Genomic DNA, 24403 nt, shown 5'->3' on the forward strand with positions numbered 1-24403 from the left:
TATTACAGTTGTCAGCTTCTTCGGAGCTGTGAATATTGGAACCTCCTAAAATCAGAACACAAAACTACAAATATTCTCTGCTGTACTATGTCCTCCACAGCTTCAGCTGTTGGAAAAAGAAAGGTTGGAAATGTTAGTGGATATGAAAAACAGGAGTTAAAAATACATCATTCAGTGTCTTTCCAGTGAGGAAAATACTATATTTTGATTAAACATTTTTGATTTTCATAGACCTTTTTCTCTGTCTTTTCAAAAGGAATTTCCTGACTTTGACAACACAGTGACCAAAAAAAGAAAGTAAGTTGAGACCAGTTCGAGGTCTACACAGTGTCACTATATTTGCCTGTACCTTTCATCCTTGTTGTTTTATTAATGTTTGTCAATGTTGCTTTAATTCTCATAGAATACATGTATTAATGTTGCAGTTGGAAAGCAAGTAATAAGCTTGTAATGCATTACTAAAGCTCTTTTGCCATAATTTTTTTCGTATACATAAAGATTTCTTCCAAAATATCTGAACCAGGACAGCTAAAATAAAATGCAGTTAATCTGAGCTTGGTTTAACCATATGTCTGCTTTTCTGAAAGATGGAATTGGTAACCTATTTTGTAGCGTGTTTGTACCATTGACCTGATAATCTCCTGAAGAGTTTTTTGTTTCTGTTTTTAATCCACATAAAAAATTAGTTTGCAAAATGATTCAGATAGAGCAGGTCAGATTGTATTTTATCAAGTATATTTGTGACGGCAGCGTGCTTTACATCTATTCATTAAGACAACACGCTGTGGTTTGGGCTAACGATTAATATGTACTAGTAAGCAGAGGAATTCATTTTGAAAATAATTTTTTGGTTTTAGGTTGAAGGCTATTACATTACTGAAGTGGTCCACTTCAGATGAAATCTGAAATCCTGCCTAATGAAATGGTAGAGACAGATCTTGTTTGTCTGGCTATGAAAGACATAAAAATCCCTAGACTTTTTTTTTCATTTGTAGGTGGGGCTCCACTAAATGCAGAACATCAACATTATCTATGCCTGTTGCTGAGAAATTTCAAAATAGATAAAGATTTCAAATAAAATGAGAAGCTCCTTTGTCTTACATAACAGTTTTAATCTGTTTCTGGTCATCTGATAAAAACACTAGTAACTTATCAACTGCAAACACAGAGATGTATACTCCCAGAATTATGAGATCTCAGTTATCGGTGACCAGCCAGGGCTCTGCAAAAATGCTCCCACAATTACGTTAATTAAAGTATGGACATAACTCTATTATTCACGTTTTTCTCATCATTCATAGCTTGGAGAAGAGGAGACTGAGGGGTGACCTTGTTAATGTTTACAAATATATAAAGGGTGAGTGTCACGAGGATAGAGCCAGGCTCTTCTCGGTGACAACCAATGATAGGACAAGGGGTAATGGGCTCAAGTTGGAACACAAGAGGTTCCACTTAAATTTGAGAAGAAACTTCTTCTCAGTAAGGGTAACAGAACACTGGAACAGGCTGCCCAGGGGGGTTGTGGAGATTGTGGGGGTTGTCTCCTTCGCTGGAGACATTCAAAACCCGCCTGGACACTTTCCTATGTAACCTCACCTAAGTGTTCCTGCTCTGGCAGTGGGATTGGACTGGATGATCTTTCGAGGTCCCTTCCAATCCCTAACATTCTGTGATTCTGTGATTCTCTAACACTTTTAATGAAGCCAAACTACTCTGTAGGCCTTACCCAAGGTTTACCTTACAAAGCTCTACCAAATATGATGCAATTACATAGCTGCCTAGGAGTCTCTGGCTTAGATCAGTACTAACTCTATCCCAGGAATAGAAATAGTAGTCTATAGCTAGACTGTAAAATCTTACAGTGCAAACAAAAGTATTCTGCTCTAAAACTAATCCTATTCTAAATGAATTATCAGAATTTAGAAGGGCTGTCTAGATCATTTGACTAATCAATATAAAAAATTAGTAAGCTGGATGAAAATATCTTCACTCAACATGAAAAGGTTTTGTAATGAAAATTATTTCATTGTGAGTGTCCACGCATCACTATTCCACCATGATCCCCTCATTGATAATTCAGAAATCTTCACATTGGCCTTTTCTGCAGCTATAGAGAAAATGAATGAGGAATTCTCATTCCCTTTTTCTTACAACAGGGCAACAAGGAAGCACCAAATTAAATAGAGCAGCAGAAATAAAATAAACAGAAGTATGCCTTGTTTAGACAGTAAGAATTAAATTGTGGAACTCTGGAAGCAAAAATATCCAAGTAATTTCAAAAGGACCTAGTGCCTACAGACCAGTTCCTTAAAAACCAATAGTTCAGTTGCACCTTCTCTCTCAGGAAACTCTTCAGCACCTATGTGCCTGAAGCTGAGAGATGGATCTCCATTTTTGTGCTCTTTCTCTTCTGTTGATCATTGTCACAGATTAGAGAGTGTCTGGTCTCATCTGGTATAATCTTCTGGCTTCATCCTCTAGCTCATAAATTACTATCCATTAGGATTTTATGGATAAAGTAAAACAAATTAATTCACAAGGTGAATCTTTTTTAATGTAAAGATTTCTTTTTCTTCTGTTAAGTTAGTATATTTAACTCATAAGAGTTAGGACTATTCCTTGATGTAAATGTGCAAAAAGCTCAATGTTTATTCGAGCAATAAAAGGTCTTTATTTCAATTTATTATTATGTTGCCGAACTTCAGACACTAATTTCAAAATGTTGGAGGATGCTTCTTCCTGATGGGCTTTCTGGTTCAGTCATGAATACTTAATTCCAAAAAGAAACTCAAAAAACAATTTTTTACAGAATAAAACTTAGAAGCTTTCAGAGCTTTGTGTGGCCTGTGGGAGTAGATGACTGAGTGAATGAGAAAAGCCAAGTAACTCCAATTAAAGCCAGTGGGAATTGCACAGCTAAATCCCTGTACTCTGCTTTGCAGAATTAGGTTGAAAATATCCATATTTGATTAAATGTGCTTTCATTTTTCATTATGACTTTCAGCTAATGGTAAATTCTTTTAATTCTTTTAGATCCATCCAGAAGTCCATGTCTGAAAATGAAGCATTTGGTTAGTAACTGCTTAAATCATTTACTGTATGCTTGCTAATCTCACAGAGCCAACTTTAATTAAGGGTCTGATTTGCTTTACAGCTGTTGGAGCAAACATGAAGGAAAAAATACAGTTAACCTATCAACACATCCCTCTGCCCACCCCCTTCCCTGCTTTCCACAGATGCATTTGTAGGTAGATATTGAAAATAAACTAGTTAAACATAGAAACCAACCTAGGTTTAAAGAACCTATTATGGGACAGCATGAGAAATACTCCTTTTAATCACTTCAATAAAAAGTTGAAATATCTCTGATCAAATCAAATCCTGGCCCCTGCCCATTTCTATGTAAACTGCTTTGCTTCGGCTTTCACCAACAAGTTTTTTTTCAACTCATCCTAACACTGCATATTATTATCTATACTTGTAATTCAGTGGATTCTATTTTGTAAATCCTCCATAAGAAATAATCATCAGTTTCTTAAAAAGGAAGAATAACTATTTTTTTCAGCGAGAGCTTCCTGTTAACGTTCTATTATTTATTAGCTGTCTATATCTAGCTCTTACTAAGTTAAAAGGTTATTATACTCACCTGTAATATATATCTTATCTGTACCTATACTATATCTACCTGTAATATCTATTATATCTGCCTGTAATATACACTTTTATACACATTCCATTACAATGTGTCTCAGTTGAAAGTTCCCCCATGTTAAGACTTTGTTCTATAGCCCTGCATGGGAGTTTCATGTAGAACAGTATCATTTAGTCCACAGCAGCCAGACTGTAATGCCTTCCCAGTACTTGACAGAATAGATAAGTGCTTTCATAAAGAAAATTTTCTGACATAGAGTCAAACCTAACACAAAAACAAATAAACAAAACCCAAAAACAACAAAAGCACAAAAACTTAATAGTTATCAATATGCCATGAAGCTTGACTGCTTTAAAGCTCACAGGAGAATGACCATTTTGTTCTCAAAGCCAACTTCGTTTCGCCCATGGAGCACGTGTGACATGGATGTGGGTATCTGTGATGTTATTTCTTGCTAGCACACTAGCTAGATAACTGTAAAATTAAATAATATTTATACCATTCCTGGAAGCAAAATAAAGACATATGTGTTCTGTGATTTCCTAGATCTCAAAACCAGTGTTAAGATAACAATCATTCTGATAATGTTTTAAAAGTGTTGAACGAGATATTAGCAACAAAAGATGATAAAACCTGAGGTCTGCCCAAAATAAATACCACCCGTCCATCAAACTTCCTATATTGTGAAATCATCATTTATGTGTTTGAGCAGACACTGCAGTGTTCTGCAAGCTTGTTTGATTTCCATTCTGATGCTATTTTTATAGACTTTCCTGTTATTTCACAGGTTTGCTATGAATTCAGGTGACTGCTCTCTATGCTTTTACTTTAGACAGAAAAAATGTGAATGGCACACTTTGGCAGGGTTCCAAGAAGCCAGAGAATGATTCGTACATCAGAAGGTACTGTCAGCTTGAAGGTAATTGCTAAACATATTTCAGCTGATTTCGCATTTTCCACAAAGTATTTTAAAGGGCACCTAGGAAAATTTATCATTTTTCACCAATAATCTAGTTAAATAATTTGTCAAGTCTTTTTGAGATTTATCTTGTCCTCAAGGGAAGAAAAAAAGTAGTTAAAATAAAGCTAACCTTAAAAGCGGGAAGCTAAGAACACACTCTGTGAGCAATTCAGTCTGTAGTCCACAGGCCGAAGACTTCCATGGCAGTAAATTGCCGTAGTCATGTTGTATAGGACTTGCCAGCTGTAGTATCAGCCTGTTCTAGGAACCCATGTTCCCTGTATACTTTATGCTGCTCCAAGGATCCAACAGGGAAACAGTAACTTTTCCCAGAAAAAAAAAAAACAACAACCAAACCTTGGGGCAGGTGCAAGAGAATGTTGGCAAAATTTTGTAGGCAACTGTTTTGTCCAAGTCTCTTTCTGAACCTGTCTTGACCAACTTGATTGAAACAACCTTACAGCTAATATATATGAAATTGCTAGTGACGCTGCTTAAGAGTTGATCAATACAAATTCATAAATTATCTATGAGAAATAACAAGTGAGCAGTCACCTTGTCAATTTTAAATGAAAACTGGACTTTTAAAAATTAAAATGCTTTGATAATCTGCTTAATGTTGCTTCCAGAAATGGAATTTGTATTTGTACTTTTTAAAGTCCAGGTAAATACATTATAGTTGCCTAATCAAATCAAACCAGACAAAGTTCAGCAGAAACAGATACCAAGATACGTGAGATTGAAGTGGATGTGTATTTTGTTCTCTACTTAAGCCAACAAAGTGGGAAGATGGTCATTGTCTTAACTTTTAATATCTACTGTACAAATGGTCTAGATACCATTCACTCTTAGGGAATTCCACTCTTACCTGCATATGCCAAAAAAAGGCCAGGACAGAGCACCAGCTTTCCTTCTGGATTTCATTCATTTCACTGCTTGAAGATAAAGTCTTAAATGCTGGAAAACAGAGCTGGAATGACAATACTTCTGTATGGGCAAATTTGTTTTCTTGGAACCAGAAAGGTGACAGGAAAATTTAGAGGAACTCTGTTCTTGTGATGAACTTATGAGGGGAAAAGGGACCTTCAGGGAGTCTCATTGGCTTACAAGAGAAAAGGTTGCAACTACAGGTGAAAGAAAAACAAGGCATTTCTCTCCTGATAAGTCTTATTTTTAACTGAAAACATTTTTGAATGATTCCTAAAACTAGCCCAGACTTTGTTTGTGTGGAGGTGGAAAAAGTCTGAAAGAGAAAACAGAACTTTTTGACCTTCTTCCAGACAGTCTTTTCTACTCAAGGCTTTCTTTACCCTTTTAAATATCCAAAGCATGCAAAAGAAGCAGTGCACATTTTAAAAGCTGACAAGTGTTGTAATTGAAGGGCAGGGGCCCAGAGGGAACAGGAAGCAAAGCTGACAGCTAAATAAAAATCTTCCTTTCCCCTACTGCAGTAAAATTATTTGAAGGGAAGTCCCCTTCACACAGAGGTAAAAGCCGTTGCAAGGAGATTTACAGTGTATTGCTGTTGATAATTTGTCACTATTGATCAAACCTTTCTCTTAACAGAGATAATCCTTCAAAGTCTGCAAGTCTATTGCATAATATGAATTTCTGTTAGATATAGTAAGCCATGTGTGGTAGCCAGCATAGTCTTCTCTGCTTACTTCAGAGCTGTATTCACAGACCTGATCCAAATCTCACTGAAGTCGATGAAAAGACATCCACTGACACTGGTAGCCTTAATGCTGCTGAGTGTATAACCTCTACAAAAATCAGTTTTCCAGACTGATAAGGCAGTAAAAACATACCTATCCCACAGACACAATAGCGGGAATACCTGTCTTTGCTCACGAGCCCAAAATCAAAGCGTCATTACCAGATTTGCCATTGTCGAAAAAGTTGACTATGCAAATCACAGTCATTGGGCTCCCATAAAAGGGTATTACAGAGAAAAACAGAAAAAGAGCTGACAGTTTCCAGAGTCAGTGGGCATAATTCTCCACTGCTCCTAATTCACTCCACAGTAAAGTGACTGGTATCCCTTGCCAGACTAGGAAGAAAAGAACGCTGCAGCTTACATATATCTTTTTGCCTTTGTTTGTTTGTTTTTTACCCATATACCCTATTCCATATTTCAGTGGATTGAAGAGCTGATTTAAGCAAGATTTAAGAGTACTGCAGATGCATGTTATTAGGGCTAGCAAAAGGGATCATGATTGAGGAGTGACCACTAAGGTTTGCTTTAATTTCTTGCTGTTTTTTGATTGGTTTTGAACAAAATTACATTAAAACAGTGTCACTGCAAGTTGCCTATCAGGCTAAGGTCATTATGTGTTGCCCCACAGTTCTTCATGGTTCAGCTGCAAACAGCTACCAAATAATAACTATTTTGGATGTGACTGTAGGAGGATTTGTGGGCACAGGACTGAACACTACAAGACTTAAGTTTTAGAGTCAGCTTACAGAGCACAGGGACTCAGTGTGCAGAGATGCCTGCAGGAGATTAGAACAAGTTAGCCTGAGGATGAGAAGCAACCCACTTATGTGAAACTGGTGTTGCATAAGCACTACCTGATATGAGCTATACTGCTTCTAGAAGAGCAGCTAGATCTACATTTAAATAAACAGCTGGATCATCAGATACCTGGCCCTCAGTGACTTCAAGGATATCTGCAGTTGCTTGAGACATCTTAAAATCTGGTCAGTCATGTTAGATTTTGGAGTGTAACATACTTTTTGGTAAAGATTTTTGTTTTATTGTAACTATCAAGTCTGTAGGAGAAACACACTGTCCTATAATCATAGAAGCTCTTACAGAAGCTTCCAACTGCAAACTCATGCAACAAAATTTTCTGTGACTCATTTTTCCTCTTCCTGTTGACGCACATGGCAAAAAAAGGAAATCATTTGATGGGGTTTTCTGTGTGGCTGACCTATGGTTTCAAGGCAGAACTAGGATATGAAGAGTGCTGTTCTTTGTCTGGCCAAATTGTAATTTGTGACTTTTAACCCAGTCTTACAACATCCAAGTTGCAAAATTATAAGAAAGATTTTTTTGTTATTGTGTTACAATTTTTGTTTGCAGAGGATTTTCTCTTAGGAAAAAAAAATAATAATAATCTCCTCATTCAGAATTTGCTTTAAAAATAGCATAGGAAAATTTATGTGGTAACTTGCTGCCCTTTGAGTATTTAATTCACATGATTGTAGGGGGGGTTTTTGGCTAGCTTTATATACATTGTGGTGTCATTTAATTCCAAGGTAAGCATAGACATTTTGAGGACTGGGATCTTACCTTTTTGAATATAAATTTTCATGGTCATATTCAAACACTTTATTTATGTGATAGCTGAAGAATCTCAGTCACTTGGAATTACTTGTCTTTCTTTATCTGTTGATCGTAGACAATGCAATCAGTCTCATTTGCCTACTTTAGCCTTTGTGAACCTGTTTGTTGTTAGCTGTCTTTTTGCAACCTGATGTAAGGTTTTCCTCAGCAGCAATAAGGAGGCCAATTTAAGATTCATGGTTAAAAACAAAACAAAATAGAAAACGTTCCTACTTGTTTCTAGTAACTTTGAAAAGATGTGATAGCACTTTGGGCTGTGATTGGCAGATCCTTTTCTTTTTCTTTTTTTCTTTTTTTTTTTTTCCCTGTAAAATAACTGACTGCCTCTGACATGTGTTCATGGAATCTAATCTCTAGGGCCTTTCTGCAGTAGTATAATGGTGGATGTTTTGATATAAGAGTGGCAGTAAGTGTAGATGTTTCAAAATAAACCAACCAAAAGTAAACTTTTCAAAGAGTTGTTTGAGCTATTGTTGTTCCTTGTTGTAATGAAGGTGAATACTCTTCTCATGCAAATCATTAATTTTTTGAAAGAAGTGGAAGGACATTAAGACTTTGAAAGCAATTTCTAACATATTCTAAACTAGAGAGATCTTAGTACCAAAGATAATTTTTTTCCCAGGGCCTTAATTTTTCCTATTAATATTCTACACTCTTCTGCTAGAAATTAGCAGGGCAAAAGGAAGCACTGGGTGCGATTCTTGGTTAGTAAACTGAACACTAACTACAGCTAAAGAAGTAAGCATGATTGAGTTTTCTTTATGTGAATCAGTTTCCTAATTTGTTCTGTAGTCTGACTTCAAAGTGGTGTGAGATAAAATGCATGCTTTAGTGATATAATATTAACTTCAGAGAGTCAAAATGTCAGCTCAAAACATCAAGAGTAATTCAAATTATATTTCTCAGAATAACTTCGAGAGTACATTTTAAAGCCCGTTTGCTTTTTTCTTTTTTTGTTGTAATTAACAGAAGATAACATTATTGGTGACGGGATACATTTGCTGCAGGGAAAGAAGATAGAAGAAACCACACGCCAGGTGAAAGAACTACTTTTCAGAATCTAAGATTTCATTGAAATAAAATGCATATTTACTTTTTTGCTTCCATTCAATGTTTGCCTAGCCCAAGCTTCATACTTAGTATGCCTGTGTATTTTAGAAGCTGAGTTTAAAAGACTCTTGTGACTACCTGAGTTATGCACCTTTTTCATTATGCAGAATGTACGAGTTTTAACACTTAGAAAACTTTATTTCCCTGAGTGAATATATTTCTGTTAAATCTGTGTGCTGCAGTTGTGTCCAGCAAGATCTGTACAAAGTGTTTAGATAAGTCTTGCATGAATCATATTGGCCTATGTATCCCAATGATTTCTGAATTTCTATAAACATGTATCATATCTCCTATTCATAATACTGCATTAATTATCTCACCAGTGTGAGCAATAAAGGAATCCTGACCCTTTAATTTGAAGAAGAGTAATAACATAAAAGTAGGTAACAACCAATCAGCTGGTGAGCAGCAGAGAAGTGGGGAGAAGAACTTGTAGCTCTGGAATTAGAACAACTGGCATTTACTTTCTATGTCACTTCTAGTCTAATGTTTACCCTGATAATATGTTACTTAAAGGGCCAGTTCATATCTGTTGCAAATCAGCTTAGCTCTGCTGATTTCCCACGGCACAACAGTTTAATCAGTTTGGGGATCCGACTTAAAGTGTCTAACACACACATTTATATAAGTGTGTGTGTCTAAATGAGGAATTAATACAATAAATTATTTAAAAGCTGAAAATCTGGTATATATTCCTTTATAGAAGAATATTACATTCAAGGTGAACATTCAGCTTTATAAAAGGCTCCAAGCTGAGTTTCCTCTGCTGTTTTTTCTATACAATGTCAAGAGTCCTTGTAGATATTTAGGTTAAAAGAAAGAAAAAACTGTACATGTTTCACCCTGAAGGAATCTGAGATAAGACAGAAAGCTGTGAAGACCCAGACTTTAGGCAGTCCTCAGCTCCAGTGTAGGCCAGAGACATGATTTGGCTTAAAAAGAAGACACATCAAATGATCTGTGTATTGGGGGACAGATGACCCTATTGGTGACTTCAAAGCCTGTATGTTCCAGGTTTCTTCTGCTTTCCCTTAGGGTTTTATCCGTATTGTTTGTTCCCATGATTACCTCCTCTCCCTGCTGCCAAGAAGTAGATGGGGAGGAAGGCAAGGAGAAAATAACTTTTTTCTCTTCTGCATCTCTCATTCTCTCCCTCTGTTCTCTTCCTCTCACCTTCTATAGTATTTAGACAGATTATTCTTTGATTTCCCACAGCAGTTCTTCCCTTAGTGTGAGGTGAGGGATCTCTGGCTCTGCCCCTATCCTCCCATGGCAGCCTCTGGGCTGACTCCTGGTTAAAATCCTAGAGGACATTCCCCAGATATGATAGAATATGGAGGTAAAAAGGGAAGAAGAAATAATAGGGAGTAAGGCCTACGTTTCTTTATGTATAAGTTTCCTTAAAATCCTTTAAAGCACCTCCTCATGGACCACTCCTCCATTTTAAAAGCGAAGCTTTATTTTTGACTTCTCTTATTTTTTTAAGATGCTTTTGGGGCACGTGACTAACAAGCTGTAGAGACTTGGGTACCTCGAAACTTTGGTACCATCTTAAGACCTATTGAACTTGTTTTTTACTACTTGTTTTTTTATTTTTTTATTACATTATTTTGAGTTTTAGTGATTATCATCTCTGGCCTTCATTATCATCAAGATAACATTGATATAGTGCCCTTTTAAGCTTCCAAAATAGTCTGATTATGTCTGCTTTCATTTGCTGTACTGTGTTACGCACACACATATGGAAATGCTGAGAGAATAGCATTATTGGAGAAGCTCTCACACTTTTTCTGCAAAATCAGCACAAATGAGTGCCCTTATGAAGTTCCTGTATGCTGATGCGCACAGCATGTGGAACAAACAGGGAAGAATTAGGTGTCTGCATGCAGTTGCAAGGCTACGGTCTCATGAGGATCACAGAAATGTGATGGAATAGCTCACATATCTGGAGTGTAAGCTGCCATGGATATCACTCCTCTTTTCAAGAGGGCCAGTAAGAAGATCCAGGGAACTACAGGACAGAGCAAATCCTCCTGGAAACTATTCCCAAACACATGAATGATAAGAAAGAGATTGGGGGTAGTCAGCATGGATTTATGAAATGGAAATCATGCCTGACCAGCCTGGGGGCCTTCTACCATGAAATTACTACCTTCATGGAAGAAGGAAAAGCAGTGGATGTTGTTTATCTTGTTACTAAGGCTTTCAAGACTGCCCCCCATTAACATCCCCATGGAGCAAATAATGAAACAGGTACTAGAAAAGTGAATAGTGAGATGGATTGAAAACAGGTTGAACTGCTGGGCTCAGAGGAATGTGATTAATGGCTCCAAGTCCCACGGAAGACCAGTCCTTAGTGGTCTACCCCAGGGGTAGATCCTGGGTGCTGTACTGTTTATCACCACCGTTAGTCAGCTGGTTGATGGGACAAAATGCACCTTCAGAAAATTTACAGTCAGTGTAAAATGAAGAGGCGTGACTGATACACCAGAGAGTTGTGCTTGCCCATCAGAATGCGTTCAACATGCTGGAGAAATGGGCAAACAGAACCTCGTGAAGTTGAATAAAGAGAGGTTCAAAGTCCTGCACCTTAGGAGGAATTCTGCCAGTACAGGTTAGGGGTCAACTGGCTGGAAAGCAGCTTTGCAGAAAGTGTCCTGGGGGTCCTAGTGGACACGAAGTTGACCATGACCCAGCAATGTGCCCTTAGAGCAAAGAAGGCCAACAGCCTCTTAGGCTGCATTAGGTAGAATATTACCAGCAGGTTGAGGGAGGTGAATCTTGCCCAGTGCTCAGCAGTGGTGAGCTGACCCATCACATATGAGTATTGAGTGCAGTTATTGTATCTCCAGTGCAAGACAAAGAGGGAAAATACTGGAATAAATCCAGTGAAGGGCCATTAAGATCATTGAGGCACCTGTCATACCAGGAGAGGCTGAGAGAGCTGGAACTGTCCAGACTGGAGCAGAGAAGTCTCAGGGAATCTGATCCATATGTACAAACACCTGATGGGGGGAGTAAAGAAGAGGGAGCCAAGCTCTTTTCAGTGGTGCCCAGTGACAAAACAATGAGAAGCAATTAGCACAAACTGAAATACAGAAAATCTCATTTAACATGAAGGAATAACTTTGACTTCCCCTCACAGAAGAAAACACTGGAAGAGGCATCCCAGACAGGCTGTGTAAAGTCCATCTTCGGAGATACTCAAAACCTGTCAGGGCACAAACCTATGCAACTTGTTCTGATGGACCTGTTCTGAACAGGGAGTTAGAGCAGACAATCCTCAGAGGTGTCTTCCTGCCTCAGCTGATCTGTGTGAGTCTGTGATTCTATTAAATAGGTAAGGCTTCAATTCATAAGCAAGAGTAAACAGAATAGATGAACATTTCACAAAGACTTTAATCCCTCTCAGTTTTTTAAAGAGATGCTCATTTCATTCCATCCATTCTGTAAGTGCTTGAAAACACAAACTTGGAACAGAAGTACAGGTTGAGGGATGAAGCATGAGCAACGCTGTAGTAATTGTACCTTACCATAAAAAATGGCTTTACTTTCTGCATTTACTTTTCATATCTTTGTTCTTGTTTGTTCATGTCTAGCAGGGCTCCCTTGATGGCTCAAACTCTTCGTAGCATATTGGGAAGCACATAAAATATGAAGTAATACAGTCTTTGGGCTAATACATTTTCAAAAATGTTTCATGCCTCATTTCTCACGTAAATTCTTAGGTTGCATTCAGCCTTCAAAGTGTCATTCATATTCATGAAGAAAAAAGGCTAGTGTTCATTACTTTCACTGATAAGCTATAAGCACTGTCAGGCTTGCCCACTAGGGACTGCATCAGTGCCCAAGGGAGAGTGTATTCTCATGGTGTTCCTATCACGAGGTCATTGTTACCAAGAAATGGATTATGGGCAGATGATGAAGTGTATATAGTCTTTGCTTAGCTCTGAAGATCCTCCCATTTTCTCTGCATTGTTAATCCAATTAAAACTCACACCCTTGGCTCTCACCATCCCAGGCAAAATGAGACAAACTGAACAAGACCCTTTTATAAATGCAGCAGTGACACTTGCTCCTCAGCTGGTGGGGGGGGTGCTGCTGAAGAAAGCCTGTGGCTTTCCTGCTCATTGAGACAGGAGAGCCAAGGTCTAGGATGAGACCCAAGCATCCCACGATATAACACATGGCTCTGCTGCTGTACTACATATACTGTGATTTCTCCAAGATGTTACTGAGTCCCAGGTATCTATGGAAATTAAGGCAGCTCAAAATCAAACTGATTTCAATGGGTGTCAGCTGATGTATGTCAGCCATTCCTTTTATAGGCACACAGAGCTGGGTTAAAAGACTGCTGAGCTCTCAGTCTGTATTCCATGACAGGACACTATGTCTACTCATCTTATTTATGTTGGATTTTTTAAATTTTACTTTTCTTACCATCTAGGTGATAAACTATGAGCAGTGGATTCCACCACGAGCTCACAATCCAAGTGTGGCTGGTAACAGTGAAATGGTGAGTTCTCATTAAAACTGCTCATTTTTTTTCAGCAGCTGCTAGGAGCCTGGAAGAACATTCTGCTTTAGTAGGATTTCTTTTTATTGGTTGTTGCTTCCATCAGAATTGGAAGTTCTTTATCCGTATCCATGCTATTAATCATGATATCTCTTTATCTTTTATAGAATACCTTGTAATTGATCTGCTATTAATCAGGATATCTCTATGTTTTGTTGAATATCTCGTTCCTGCTCTGTGATTCCCAGAAGAAAATCTGTCAATAATTCTAGCCTGCTTAGTTTGACTCTGCAGTCATTTTTGAGTAGGTAGAGTACCAGACTAAAATAATGGGAATATTTTGAAGGTCACATATGTATGTGCAGAAGCACACAAAAGAAGTTTGTACAGTGCTTATCTATATAGTGGTTGACCATGGCTTTACTGACCTTTTTTAACATAAAATTTATCCAAATTCAGTGCATTTTACAGAACTGTTTGTATAGATAGAGCAGAAAGTACTATTTTAAAATTCCCTTTGTGAAGCAAGAGTGCTACTGACACCTTCCAAAACTTTCTATGGTACAATAATGATAGCATCATTGATGCAGTAAATATACAGTAATTTTTGCCTTCTCACTACTAGACTGTACTCTGAATTTAAGTGCATAGATTATAATGATTAAATCATTGCAGTTCCTTGAGAAAGGCAAACCAGTTGAGGAAAAATCATGGAGATTAGACTTTGCCATGACTAAATTCTTTATGCTGAGAAGTGACATGCTATGCAAGTACTTTTATTGAAATTAATGCAGTTACACTCAGGAAAGAGAGTGCTCAACAGGGCTGAGATTGCTGGAATCTGACCAACAGTGTTTTACACTTGGCTTCCAAATTGCTGTATTTCTGTCACCAGGTTAATCCTCACAACATCTCAGTGAGAAAAGTATTTAGAATATCTTAGGATAAACTGGAAGCAGTTTATCAGACACAACTTAGGTCTTCTTTTTCTCTAATACATTTTATAAGTGCATATTTTAAATACAGGGTTTTTGTCAATAAGTATTCATGCATACTTCATGCAAATTATTTGCAACTAAAGTGCAAGCTTGTGATTTATTTCTTCACACAATTTATTTTTATTTGTGGTGTGACATGATTTTGCATGAATAAAACCCATTAAGCAGGGAAATAAAGAATATTCTTGTTCAAGAGGGAATTCTTTACTTATAGATAGCTTTTCTTATAGATTGGGCAAAACACAAGCACGGCTATAATATTCAAGTGAGCAAATGTTCTGATGCTAGAACATGGTGGGGGAGAAATTTAGAAGTCTTTAAATGTGTTTTAAATAAATGGCTTTTTAGCAGTGGAGACTTACTGCTCTCTGCACTGCTCTTCAATATCCAGTCCTGCCTCCTGTCCAGTTCCTTTTGAAACATCATTCCCCTTTCACAGAGAAGGAAGTTACTGGAAAGTTGCCCACTCCAAGTTAGTGTAGGTTACTGGTCCAACCAGTGGTGCTATACATCCTGTCACTGGACTTCTTCTCTCATATTCTGGACAGCAGCAACTAGATACCATATTCCAGACAACACAAACAGCAAGAAGAAAATGGCCTGAAACCAGAGCATAACATTTAACGGGGTTTTTTCCCACTTTTATGCATGCTTTCACTAAGCTGTGGCTGACAGTTTCCAGGACAATACACCAAAACTGTGAGAGGAGGATGGTCCGTTCTTCTGATAGTCTGTCTGTTTTCTACATCAAAGAATGTTTTACTTCTGGATAGGCAGCTAAACTTCTGGATTTGAATGTTTAGGTAAACTAAAATAAAATACTGTATATTTAAAAGCTGTCCCATCACTAACTGATACTGCATGAGCTTTTTCCTGCATAAAAGGGGGTTACTGTATTTATTATTTAAGCACTTATGACATTTAACTAACAATAGACTCTACCAAATGAGTGCTTTTAAGATAAAGAGGATTAGAGTTTGCCATTAATAAAATTATCTAAACAGATTATCTTCCATTTATCTTGATGTCTCCATTAGAGAAATCCCAGATCATAATTCAAAGTCATCATGTTGCTTTTGTAGCGTTACTTATAAGTGAACAAATGATTATTACTACAAGAGATCTTAGAGCAATATCAGCATTTTTAGCCCACCGTGATTTATTTTGCAAAGACATCTCACAATGAGTGATTGCAAAATTACCCATCAGTGTCTCTCTTTAGCTAATCTAAAACTGGAATCCTACGATCTTGAATTTGGAACAGGGAAGACAGGGCTTGAAATACAAAGCAGAACATGACTAATCTAAGGATGCTTAGATTTGGCCCACACTGGGTGACAAACACGCAGATAAAAGCTGTAAAAGGGCCCTGAACTTACTGGAGCTTTAAGGTGGATCTGCTGAGACCTCATCCCACAGTGAAGATCCTCAAGAAGACCTAAAGGGTTTTGAACTCAAAACGTACTAGGTTAGTCTACAAAAATAATAACTAATTCCTCAAACGGTAGAAATGCAAAGCACCTTGGTTTTGCCTATATTAGTAACTAGCATAGAGTAACATGTATCGGCACCACAGAACAGTTTGTGCTGATGGCCTGATGCCCACGCTATATGTGTTACGGGAGATCTACCTGTTTTCAGATCCTCTCTGTTGGACACCTAATAGCAGCAGAGTTTATCAGTTGAACTCTTGGAAAGCATGTTTCATCTTAATTTCATCTGTGATTAATTCAGTTTGTGGCACTTTGAGACAAAAGCATGGCTTACAGGGATAGGTGTGAAATAAATCTTAAATATAGAGTCCTGATCGAAACTAAAATACTGATGCACCCATAACTTACAAAAGACATGGGAGACGTGAAAAGGTATTTACATTCAACTTTCTGGCTTCCTCCCATGTTCCCGTGGTTGAGTCCCAGTTCCCAGGACAGTCTCCAGATTTCAAGGAATGTAATATGCTGCTGAGGAGGGAGCCTAAACCCTAGTGCTATCCACTACGGGAACTTGTGCATTGTTGACTGTGTTTCAAAACAGGAGGACTCTTAAGGTCCTATCCTTAAGGACAGAAGTCAACATGGTTCCATCAGCATGAATGGAATTTTGCTAATCTGTATCAGCCATGAAGGAAGCCATTAAAGGTGTATCTAGAGATAGACTAATAATAATAATACCAAGGTTTTACATAGCTAAGAATATTTCATCAGAATAATTCCTGAAAGAATGAAGTAGTTTCAGATTTTTTGTGTGTAACTTTATACATGTGGTTATATTTTTATTTTACGGGGTCATGCTTGGCTCAAGACAGTTTCCAATATTCTGCTAGTCCATTGGTCTTACGTGAGAAGGTTATACCAGATTCTGTAGGCTATTAAATTCCCACGTTAATTTATAGCTGGACCAAGATGAACTGGTGGTGCAGATCATATGGCGCAAACCCCTTCAAAGTTTAAAATCAAACATCTGAATATATAGGCAACATCTCACCTATTCTCACTTAACTTCCTCTAACTCTGCTACAACTTATAATAACTTCAATACAATTGTCTAGTGACACAAGACTAACTCAATACACAGAAAAATGTCCTTTGCCTGGGCGTAAAAGTCTTGGACTTCTCTTTCTGCTTACAGAACCTCATGTCTTCACAGAAAAATATCAGAATCTTTGGCACTTGAAGCACAGCCATCTTTATAAGCAGTTTTCTGTCACGTGAGTGGCGGTCTTTTTTAAAATCTGAAATTAATATACACCCTCTCCCTTATCATTGCTACAGGGGATGGATGTAACTTGTAACATGTGAATGCTGGGACTTCAGAAGTGCTTCATGCTAAGACTTTGCAAAAAGACTCTTACTGAAATGAAAGCTGAGGAGTTCAGAATCTCTTGAGATCCATCCCTAAGCAGCCTGCCCACTGTTCATTAGACTGTGCTGGTAAATTCCCTGATGACTTTCTCTCAGAGGATTATGCATATGAGGAAGCAGAAAGGATCTATGATGTGTGACCTAATTGTTGAGGAGAGTGCATTACAGGTCTCTGCATTTCTACCTTCTGATAATATCAGCACTAGCACTTAATCACTTGTAATATCACCAAAGATACAGTGCCACAGTAGGCCAAAGTCATTATCTGTATAAATAGGTGAATATTCCTAGAAACCAGACAGTATTGTTCCAAAAAGTGGAACTGGTGAAGTACAGTTTTACTCATTTATGATTTTTTGTTTTGTTTTGTAATGAAAAGCAGACATCCTATGTAGAACACAGCATTTGACTGTGGAAGAGAGGTTATTTGCTGTTAAAGTATGAAATTTCTCTCTGAAGCTCACAGAGGAGTTCAGGTTCAGGTTGGAAGAGAACTCAAGTGTTTCTGGACTGATTTGAAAAATATCAGGTAGTTTAACAAAAGTGAAATCATGTGAAATGCCTAAGCGTTCATCAAGTTCCTGCTCTAGGAGCCTGTAGTATCCAAAACTTGAGTTTCTTCAGTAGGACCTTGTTGAAATGTACAATGACAGATTTGAATTGTCATTTAAGTTATTGTCATTTAATCTAGGAATGGAAACAAGGCCTTGAATAAAGGAAGTCATCAATATTTCAGAACACATGCCCATACACACATAAATGCAGTAACTCACCACATCTGTGGTTTCTGTGCATACCTTAAATGCTTCTGGATAATGTAGTGGATGCATATATTAAAAAGTTTTCTTGAACTAATCTGGTTTAAATATTATTTAATACTGGGTCATTAAAGAAAAGTAATATGTAAACAGCAATACAAAGACTGATGTAAGTTTGATGCCTCTTGTGACTTGCCTTTTTCCTTTCTTGTATCTCTTGGTCCCAAGGAGGAAGTGCCTAACTTTTAAAGCATTGTGTAGATGATTAGTTCTTTGAATTTCAGACTTTTTCATTCTCAAAATAAGCACCATGTTACCCTTAGTTTTTATTTGTAGGGTTCTCATACTTCGGACGTCTTTGGTTTGTTGGTTAGTTTGTTTGTTTTTCCAGGGTACAGAACCAGATGATAAAGCAGAGTCCATGGGAACATTAAAACGATTACAGAAATTAGTCCGAACCAAAAAAACAAGTGCACAAAGCTTGGAAGATGTCAAACATGTTTTGCTCCCGCTCAGTAAGTAAAGCATCATATCAGCATTCTTTCCAGCATTTGGTAAATGACACTGTATTGAATATAAGTGTAAACAATCCTGTCCTGGTCTGTCATTCACCGCCAACGATTTTCAAACCCCAGCTGAGATGTTACTGTGATACCACTTCAGTGCTGACTTCCTCATAGTGTGAAAACCTGTTTCCTGTCACACTAGCTTGAGTTTTGTAACAGTATATCTCGCAAGTGGGGATTTTAGCTAAATAGAGTTGTATAACAGTGGGGCCTCTGTGCTGGGGACAATTTGGTTTTAGAGCAGTTCTTAGTTTTGTATCACATTTCGGATCAGAAAGGCAAAACTCACAAATGCAAAGATAACTTTCAGTGTTAAATCCATGAGTCAGTAGCAGCTGGGAGCACAAGAAGGTCTGCGGTATGATAAGCAAGTCAGCCTCTCATCATTGCCTGTGGCCATAAGACACAGGAATTCTGAACTGATGCTGAGCTGAGGTTATTTTCTTGAGCTTCCTATAGATCACTGATCTGACTGTGCAGCAGTTCTTTGTCTGAACTTGTTTTGCCAATATTAATTTATCGGTGCATGCATTTGCTGTACAATGCATTCGTGTATATGCTTATTTTTAAACCAGTTTTATCAAAATGAGTAAGCTGGGTGATGAACTACTGACACAGCCAAATCATTGCCTGGGTTGAAACATAGAAAGAAATGTGGACTTCAGCAACTACTCTGTAACTACAACATACATCCTGGGATGGGGTGGGAGAGGAATTATCCAGAAAAGCTTTCCAAACCTTTCCAGTATTTAAGCTAAACTCATGCTCTCTGCAACTATGCAGCAGTTTGACATTCTATTAGCAAATTTTCATGTTCAGTGCAGAACCAGTACAATTTTCCAGGCTTTTGAGGGAACAAGACACATTTACCAAATAGAGAATAAATCTTGCTTTTGGCTCAGATGTCTGACCCAGTACAAAATCCTTTCCATCTCCCTGATTATCATTATAATTTGTTTTTTATGGAGTTCTTGGCTTTTTCATTACACAGAATGCAACAGACAGTTTTCTATTTTCTCTATGAATTGCAACATTTTATAACAGGACAATTTGCCTTTTTTAAAGATACATTAGAAGATGCTCATCTCTCTGAAGAGGATGAAGAAGCACTGACTTCTTGCATGAAACTGACAAAACCTCAGGAAAAGAAGACCTGGAAAGACAATGTGAGGAGAAAAGAAGAGACTGAGACTGAGACTAGGGCAGATTTTATTTCCGCATCTCTGGGCCGCTCATACATTTCCAGGCTTAATAACTTTGGAACTATTTCAATCCATTCTGAAACCGAGTTTCACTTGTGGAGTGATTGGAAACCATTTCCTGATAACCAGCTCTGTCCTTGTGACTTCTTTATTTCAAAAATAGAAGAATGGGAAAACTGTACTTGTTCTTCTCATCAGTCACATCTTACCTGTTCCCTAACTGATGTGGATCTACAGTATTCCTGGGTAAGTCGAAGTGGTTTCTTTTGTGCTGATATTCATAAAAAGTGGAAACTTTTTGCTCTGATTCAGCATTAAAGAGGTACTGTCATCTTCCATGTGGTTATGAAATGCAATAAACCTAATTTAGGTTTCAGGTAAATGGTTGGGAATGCATTGTTCAGCCTAACACTAGGGGTTTGTATAGCCCTAGGTAGTTCATTTTTAATCATGCAAACATCAGCAGCATTGAGATGGAAGGCTTTAGGCTATTCTGTTTCTCATCAGACATACTGTTTTGCTTTTTTTTTTTTTTTTTTTTGTCATCTGCACATTAAATAGTCATCCTTCCAGGCTTAGAAAACTTTCTGGAAGTCTGGGGTAACTCAGTAGGGGCCAACGAAGCCAGTGGGCTTGGATCGGGCCCCTAGAGGTCACTGCAATGCTGGTAAAGGACACTGGAGATACTTAGACAAAATGTCAGAGGTTGAAGCGGCATTGATGTTTCCTCCTTCTTGGATCAGCTTAGCTGGTCGAGCCTACTTTAGCAATTACCTTTGTGGCAGCAAGAAGTTCTTAGGGACAGATATAAAGGAGCAGAGTTTGACCGTCGTCTGAAATTATCTTTCTGGATAGCTATCTGGAGGAGGTTTTACTACTTTAATTGCTGACTTTTTTAAAGGGCTATTTAAAACTAGAAAACAAACAAACAAACACCTTAGTTGATGAGATTTGCAAAATATTGCTGCTGCAATGAGGCTTTTCTCCCTCTCCTCACTGGTCACAGCAGGTTTTTTGGCACTCCACATAGTGGTAAGAACATGGAGGATGACTGCTTGACTGAAGAATATCAAGGAAGAGGTAAAGAGTAGCCTCTTTTCCCTTTATGCCAATTCCCTCTACACTGGTTCAGGGACAGAGCTGGTTCTCACCGTGCGATAAGGCCAGTCCCCAAGAACATACATCTAAACCACAGGAGGCAGCTTGCCTCCTGAAACCTGCCAGCTGAGTGTTCAAATGGAGACCTGAGCAACCAGAACCTTAGATCAGAGAGTCTCCTGCTGTGAAAAGCAATTTTTTCTAATGCATGTCCATATGTCATTAGTAAACATACACACACAACCATATTTTTTTGTTACATGGTGGTAGTCATTCAGTTTCTTTTCAATGACACAGCTGCTGACATAACAACAGGCAGTACCTGAAACATGGGATTTATCTAGCTGAACATAGCCCAGAAGATTTTCCTGGGATTTGACATAGAAAACAGAAAGGCTAAAGCTTTGATTGATGGAAGTCTAATTAGAAGAGAGAAAAAGGAAACTATCCCTGGAAAATAAGAGAAAGCTGCAAAAATGAAACCCTGGACAGCCTCAGCACTGCAAACCCCCAGGAGATAGCCTGGAGACAGACCTTCAAGGCAAGGTGTTGGCAGAAATAGGCTGGGACCTGTGAACAAATACTGTGCTCTGTTGGGTAAGTCCTTCTGTTTGCAGAACCCAAATTGTGTCAGAGATGCTGGGTTCCATTGTATGCCTGCTCCTAATGAAAACAACTTTCAGCATCTGAAGTTAAGGTTGAAGTCCCAGGGCAAAATAATTATAGATGTGTCAGTCAGATTTATGAGAGTGTAACTGTCAATTCAAATAATTTTATTTCATTTTGTTACAAACAGGCTGTTAACATTCTCTATCCTGGTGTGATTTGTCCTACCCGTGTTACTATTAAGTGCCAGCAAGAGGTTTAGTGCTTTTTTTTTTTCTGTATTATTGTTTATTTTGCCATCTGCTTTCCTGATGGGATCCCTGACTTTAAAGAATCTCTGTGGGCTTAGTGTCTTTAGATTTAGATTACAGGCAATGGCATGACATCTCAGTCTTTGCATTTGCATTCTACCAACTGGCTCAATTGAAGATTAAAAAGACTGGATTTTCAGTTCTGCTTTTTAAGAATCAAATAAGTAGACACTGGTGGTTTTACTATGAGGGGATCAGACATTGGGGATGATGCAGATGTTCTTTATGATGTTGATTTACTTATTAGAGTAAAACCAATATATTCCATAATACTCTTTCTGATTTTATGAGTAAAGTATCATTTAATTTTCTTGGCTGATCTTGGCTTGGCTACTACTCTGCTGTCTTTGCTTCAGCGTGATATGGGGGAGATAGCTTGACATGTACTGATGAAAGGCTAGTTGGTATGTCCTGAATTAAGGCAAACAGGCCAAACTGGTAGACGCCAGACTAAGATCCAAGGTTCTGCTATTCCGTCAACAAACTGTCTGATCTGGTTTGGGGGACATACAAATATCTACGTTGGATGCATACTACCCAGACTCAGCAACGTATGCAAAGCTGATTCAGCCTAGTCTTTATTAAAACTTGAATTACAGCTAGTAAATTAAGTAGTGCTCTTACATATTCACAAGGAAAAAGAACTAGATCTCTTCATGACAGATTGCTGTTTAGAGGGACAAAATAAGAGTGACCCTGATTCCCTTCCTCCAGTTTCTTCCCTTGACTCCTTTCTTCTTCTTCCTTTCTTCCTCCTCAGCACTTTACATGACCTCCCTTATGGTGTTGTGTATTGCCATTGTTTGTTTCACCTAAAACAATAAAAAGTCTGACAGAGATCATCCAGGCTGGTCACCTAAATAAGAACCGTGAGAACACACTGCAAAAGTCACATTCCTCTGGAGCTACAAGAGGCTCACCAAATTACTAGACCTCCTCTTCCTTCAGCCTCCCCCAGTTAAACACACTATAAACACCTGTGTTAGCTGATTGCCTCCAGCACAGAGACATTGGAGAGAACTCAGATCTCACCCATCCTTTCCACCTTCGTGTATTATGAAAACATTTTAAATGTTTGCATTTCTATTCTTGAATTAAATACAGAACAGAGTGTGCTGTGTTACCATTTTATAGATATGGTGCCACTGTTAGCAATTTTGTGCAAAGTTAACTGAGACATAGGTAATGTTTTTCTGCATTGTTCAGCTGTTTACAATATCATTAGTGGCTGGTGGAAGTTTTGCTAGGGGCAACACAGATCATTGCTTTTTTTGGTGTGTCAAGATTGCCATGTGAAATCATTGTTACTGATATTCTTCCTAAGCAGATGTAATTTGTAAATAGTTCTTCCTTAGAAAGTGGAAGAATATATTTAAGAAAACACTGAATACTTCAGGAAAAAAAAAATAAAGGAAAAAAGAAAACAAACAAACAAACAGAACATTCTTAGATAAAGAAACAACTATGCTGCTGCATTTTTTCATATTACCACAAAATACATTGGGGAGAGAAAGGAATGATCCAGGCCAGTGTTCATAATGTTATGAATCAGCTTAAAATCAGGCAGAGGATGGAAGAAAATAATGTCCAGACACCACTCTAACGACCACTTGACCTTAATGTGAAAGGTTATTGGGTCTTAGCCCTGCAGAAAACAGTTCAGCTGTCTGTCTCAGACTCTCTTTTCTCTTTTTTTATTTTTTTTTAAAATGTGGTTACTAGAAGCTGCCCTCCTTTTATTCATGACAACCCCACAGTTCACACCATGTGTCTGAGGGCATTGTCCAGTCTGTTCTTGAACACTGTCAAGCTTGGGACTGTGACACCTTGCTGGGGAGCCTGTTCCAGTGCTCCACCACCCTCTGGGTGAAGAGTCTTTTCTCGGCACATCTTCCTGCCATTCCCTCTGATTTTGTCATTGGTCACTAAAGAGAAGAGTTCGGTGCCTACCCTTCCTCCTCCTGTTGTGAGGAAGTTGTAGACTGCAATGAGGTCTCCTCTTAGCCTCCTCTTCTCCAGGCTGAACAAACCAAGTGACTTTAGCTGTGCCTCCTATGGCTTCCTCTCCAAACCCTTCACCAGCTTTGTAGCCCTCTTCTGGACACTCTCCAGTAACTTTATATCTTTTTTATACTGTGGCTCCCAGACAACACCCTCAGATACATGGTGTGAACTGTGGGGCTGTTATATGCAGTGACAGGAGTTGGACTCAGTGATCCTTGTGGGTCCCTTCCAACACAGGAGATTCTGTGGTTCAATGATACACTAAGATCTTCACTACCTTAACTGAGTAGTATACTTAGAAGTGCCATGTCCATATGACTTTTATACAAGCCATTTTCAGCCTTCTGTTGCTTTTTCTCTATCTATGTTATTGCATAAGACTTTTGCAACCTCATGTAAGGCATGGGAAAT

General features: G+C 38.2%; 1 protein-coding gene across 1 annotated transcript in view; it reads left to right on the forward strand.

Moving 5' to 3' along the window:
* The window catches only part of SAMSN1 (SAM domain, SH3 domain and nuclear localization signals 1), a 96931-nt gene that overhangs the window by 20808 nt on the left and 51720 nt on the right, over positions 1-24403 (forward strand). Inside the window, exons 4-9 of the mRNA XM_021299695.2 lie at positions 257-297; positions 3034-3071; positions 8932-8999; positions 13520-13588; positions 18597-18720; positions 19837-20219. Coding sequence (XP_021155370.2) covers positions 257-297; positions 3034-3071; positions 8932-8999; positions 13520-13588; positions 18597-18720; positions 19837-20219 — 723 coding nt within the window. The remainder of the gene's footprint in view (positions 1-256; positions 298-3033; positions 3072-8931; positions 9000-13519; positions 13589-18596; positions 18721-19836; positions 20220-24403) is intronic.

This window comes from Columba livia, chromosome 1, assembly GCF_036013475.1.
Source record: "Columba livia isolate bColLiv1 breed racing homer chromosome 1, bColLiv1.pat.W.v2, whole genome shotgun sequence".
NCBI lineage: Eukaryota > Metazoa > Chordata > Aves > Columbiformes > Columbidae > Columba > Columba livia.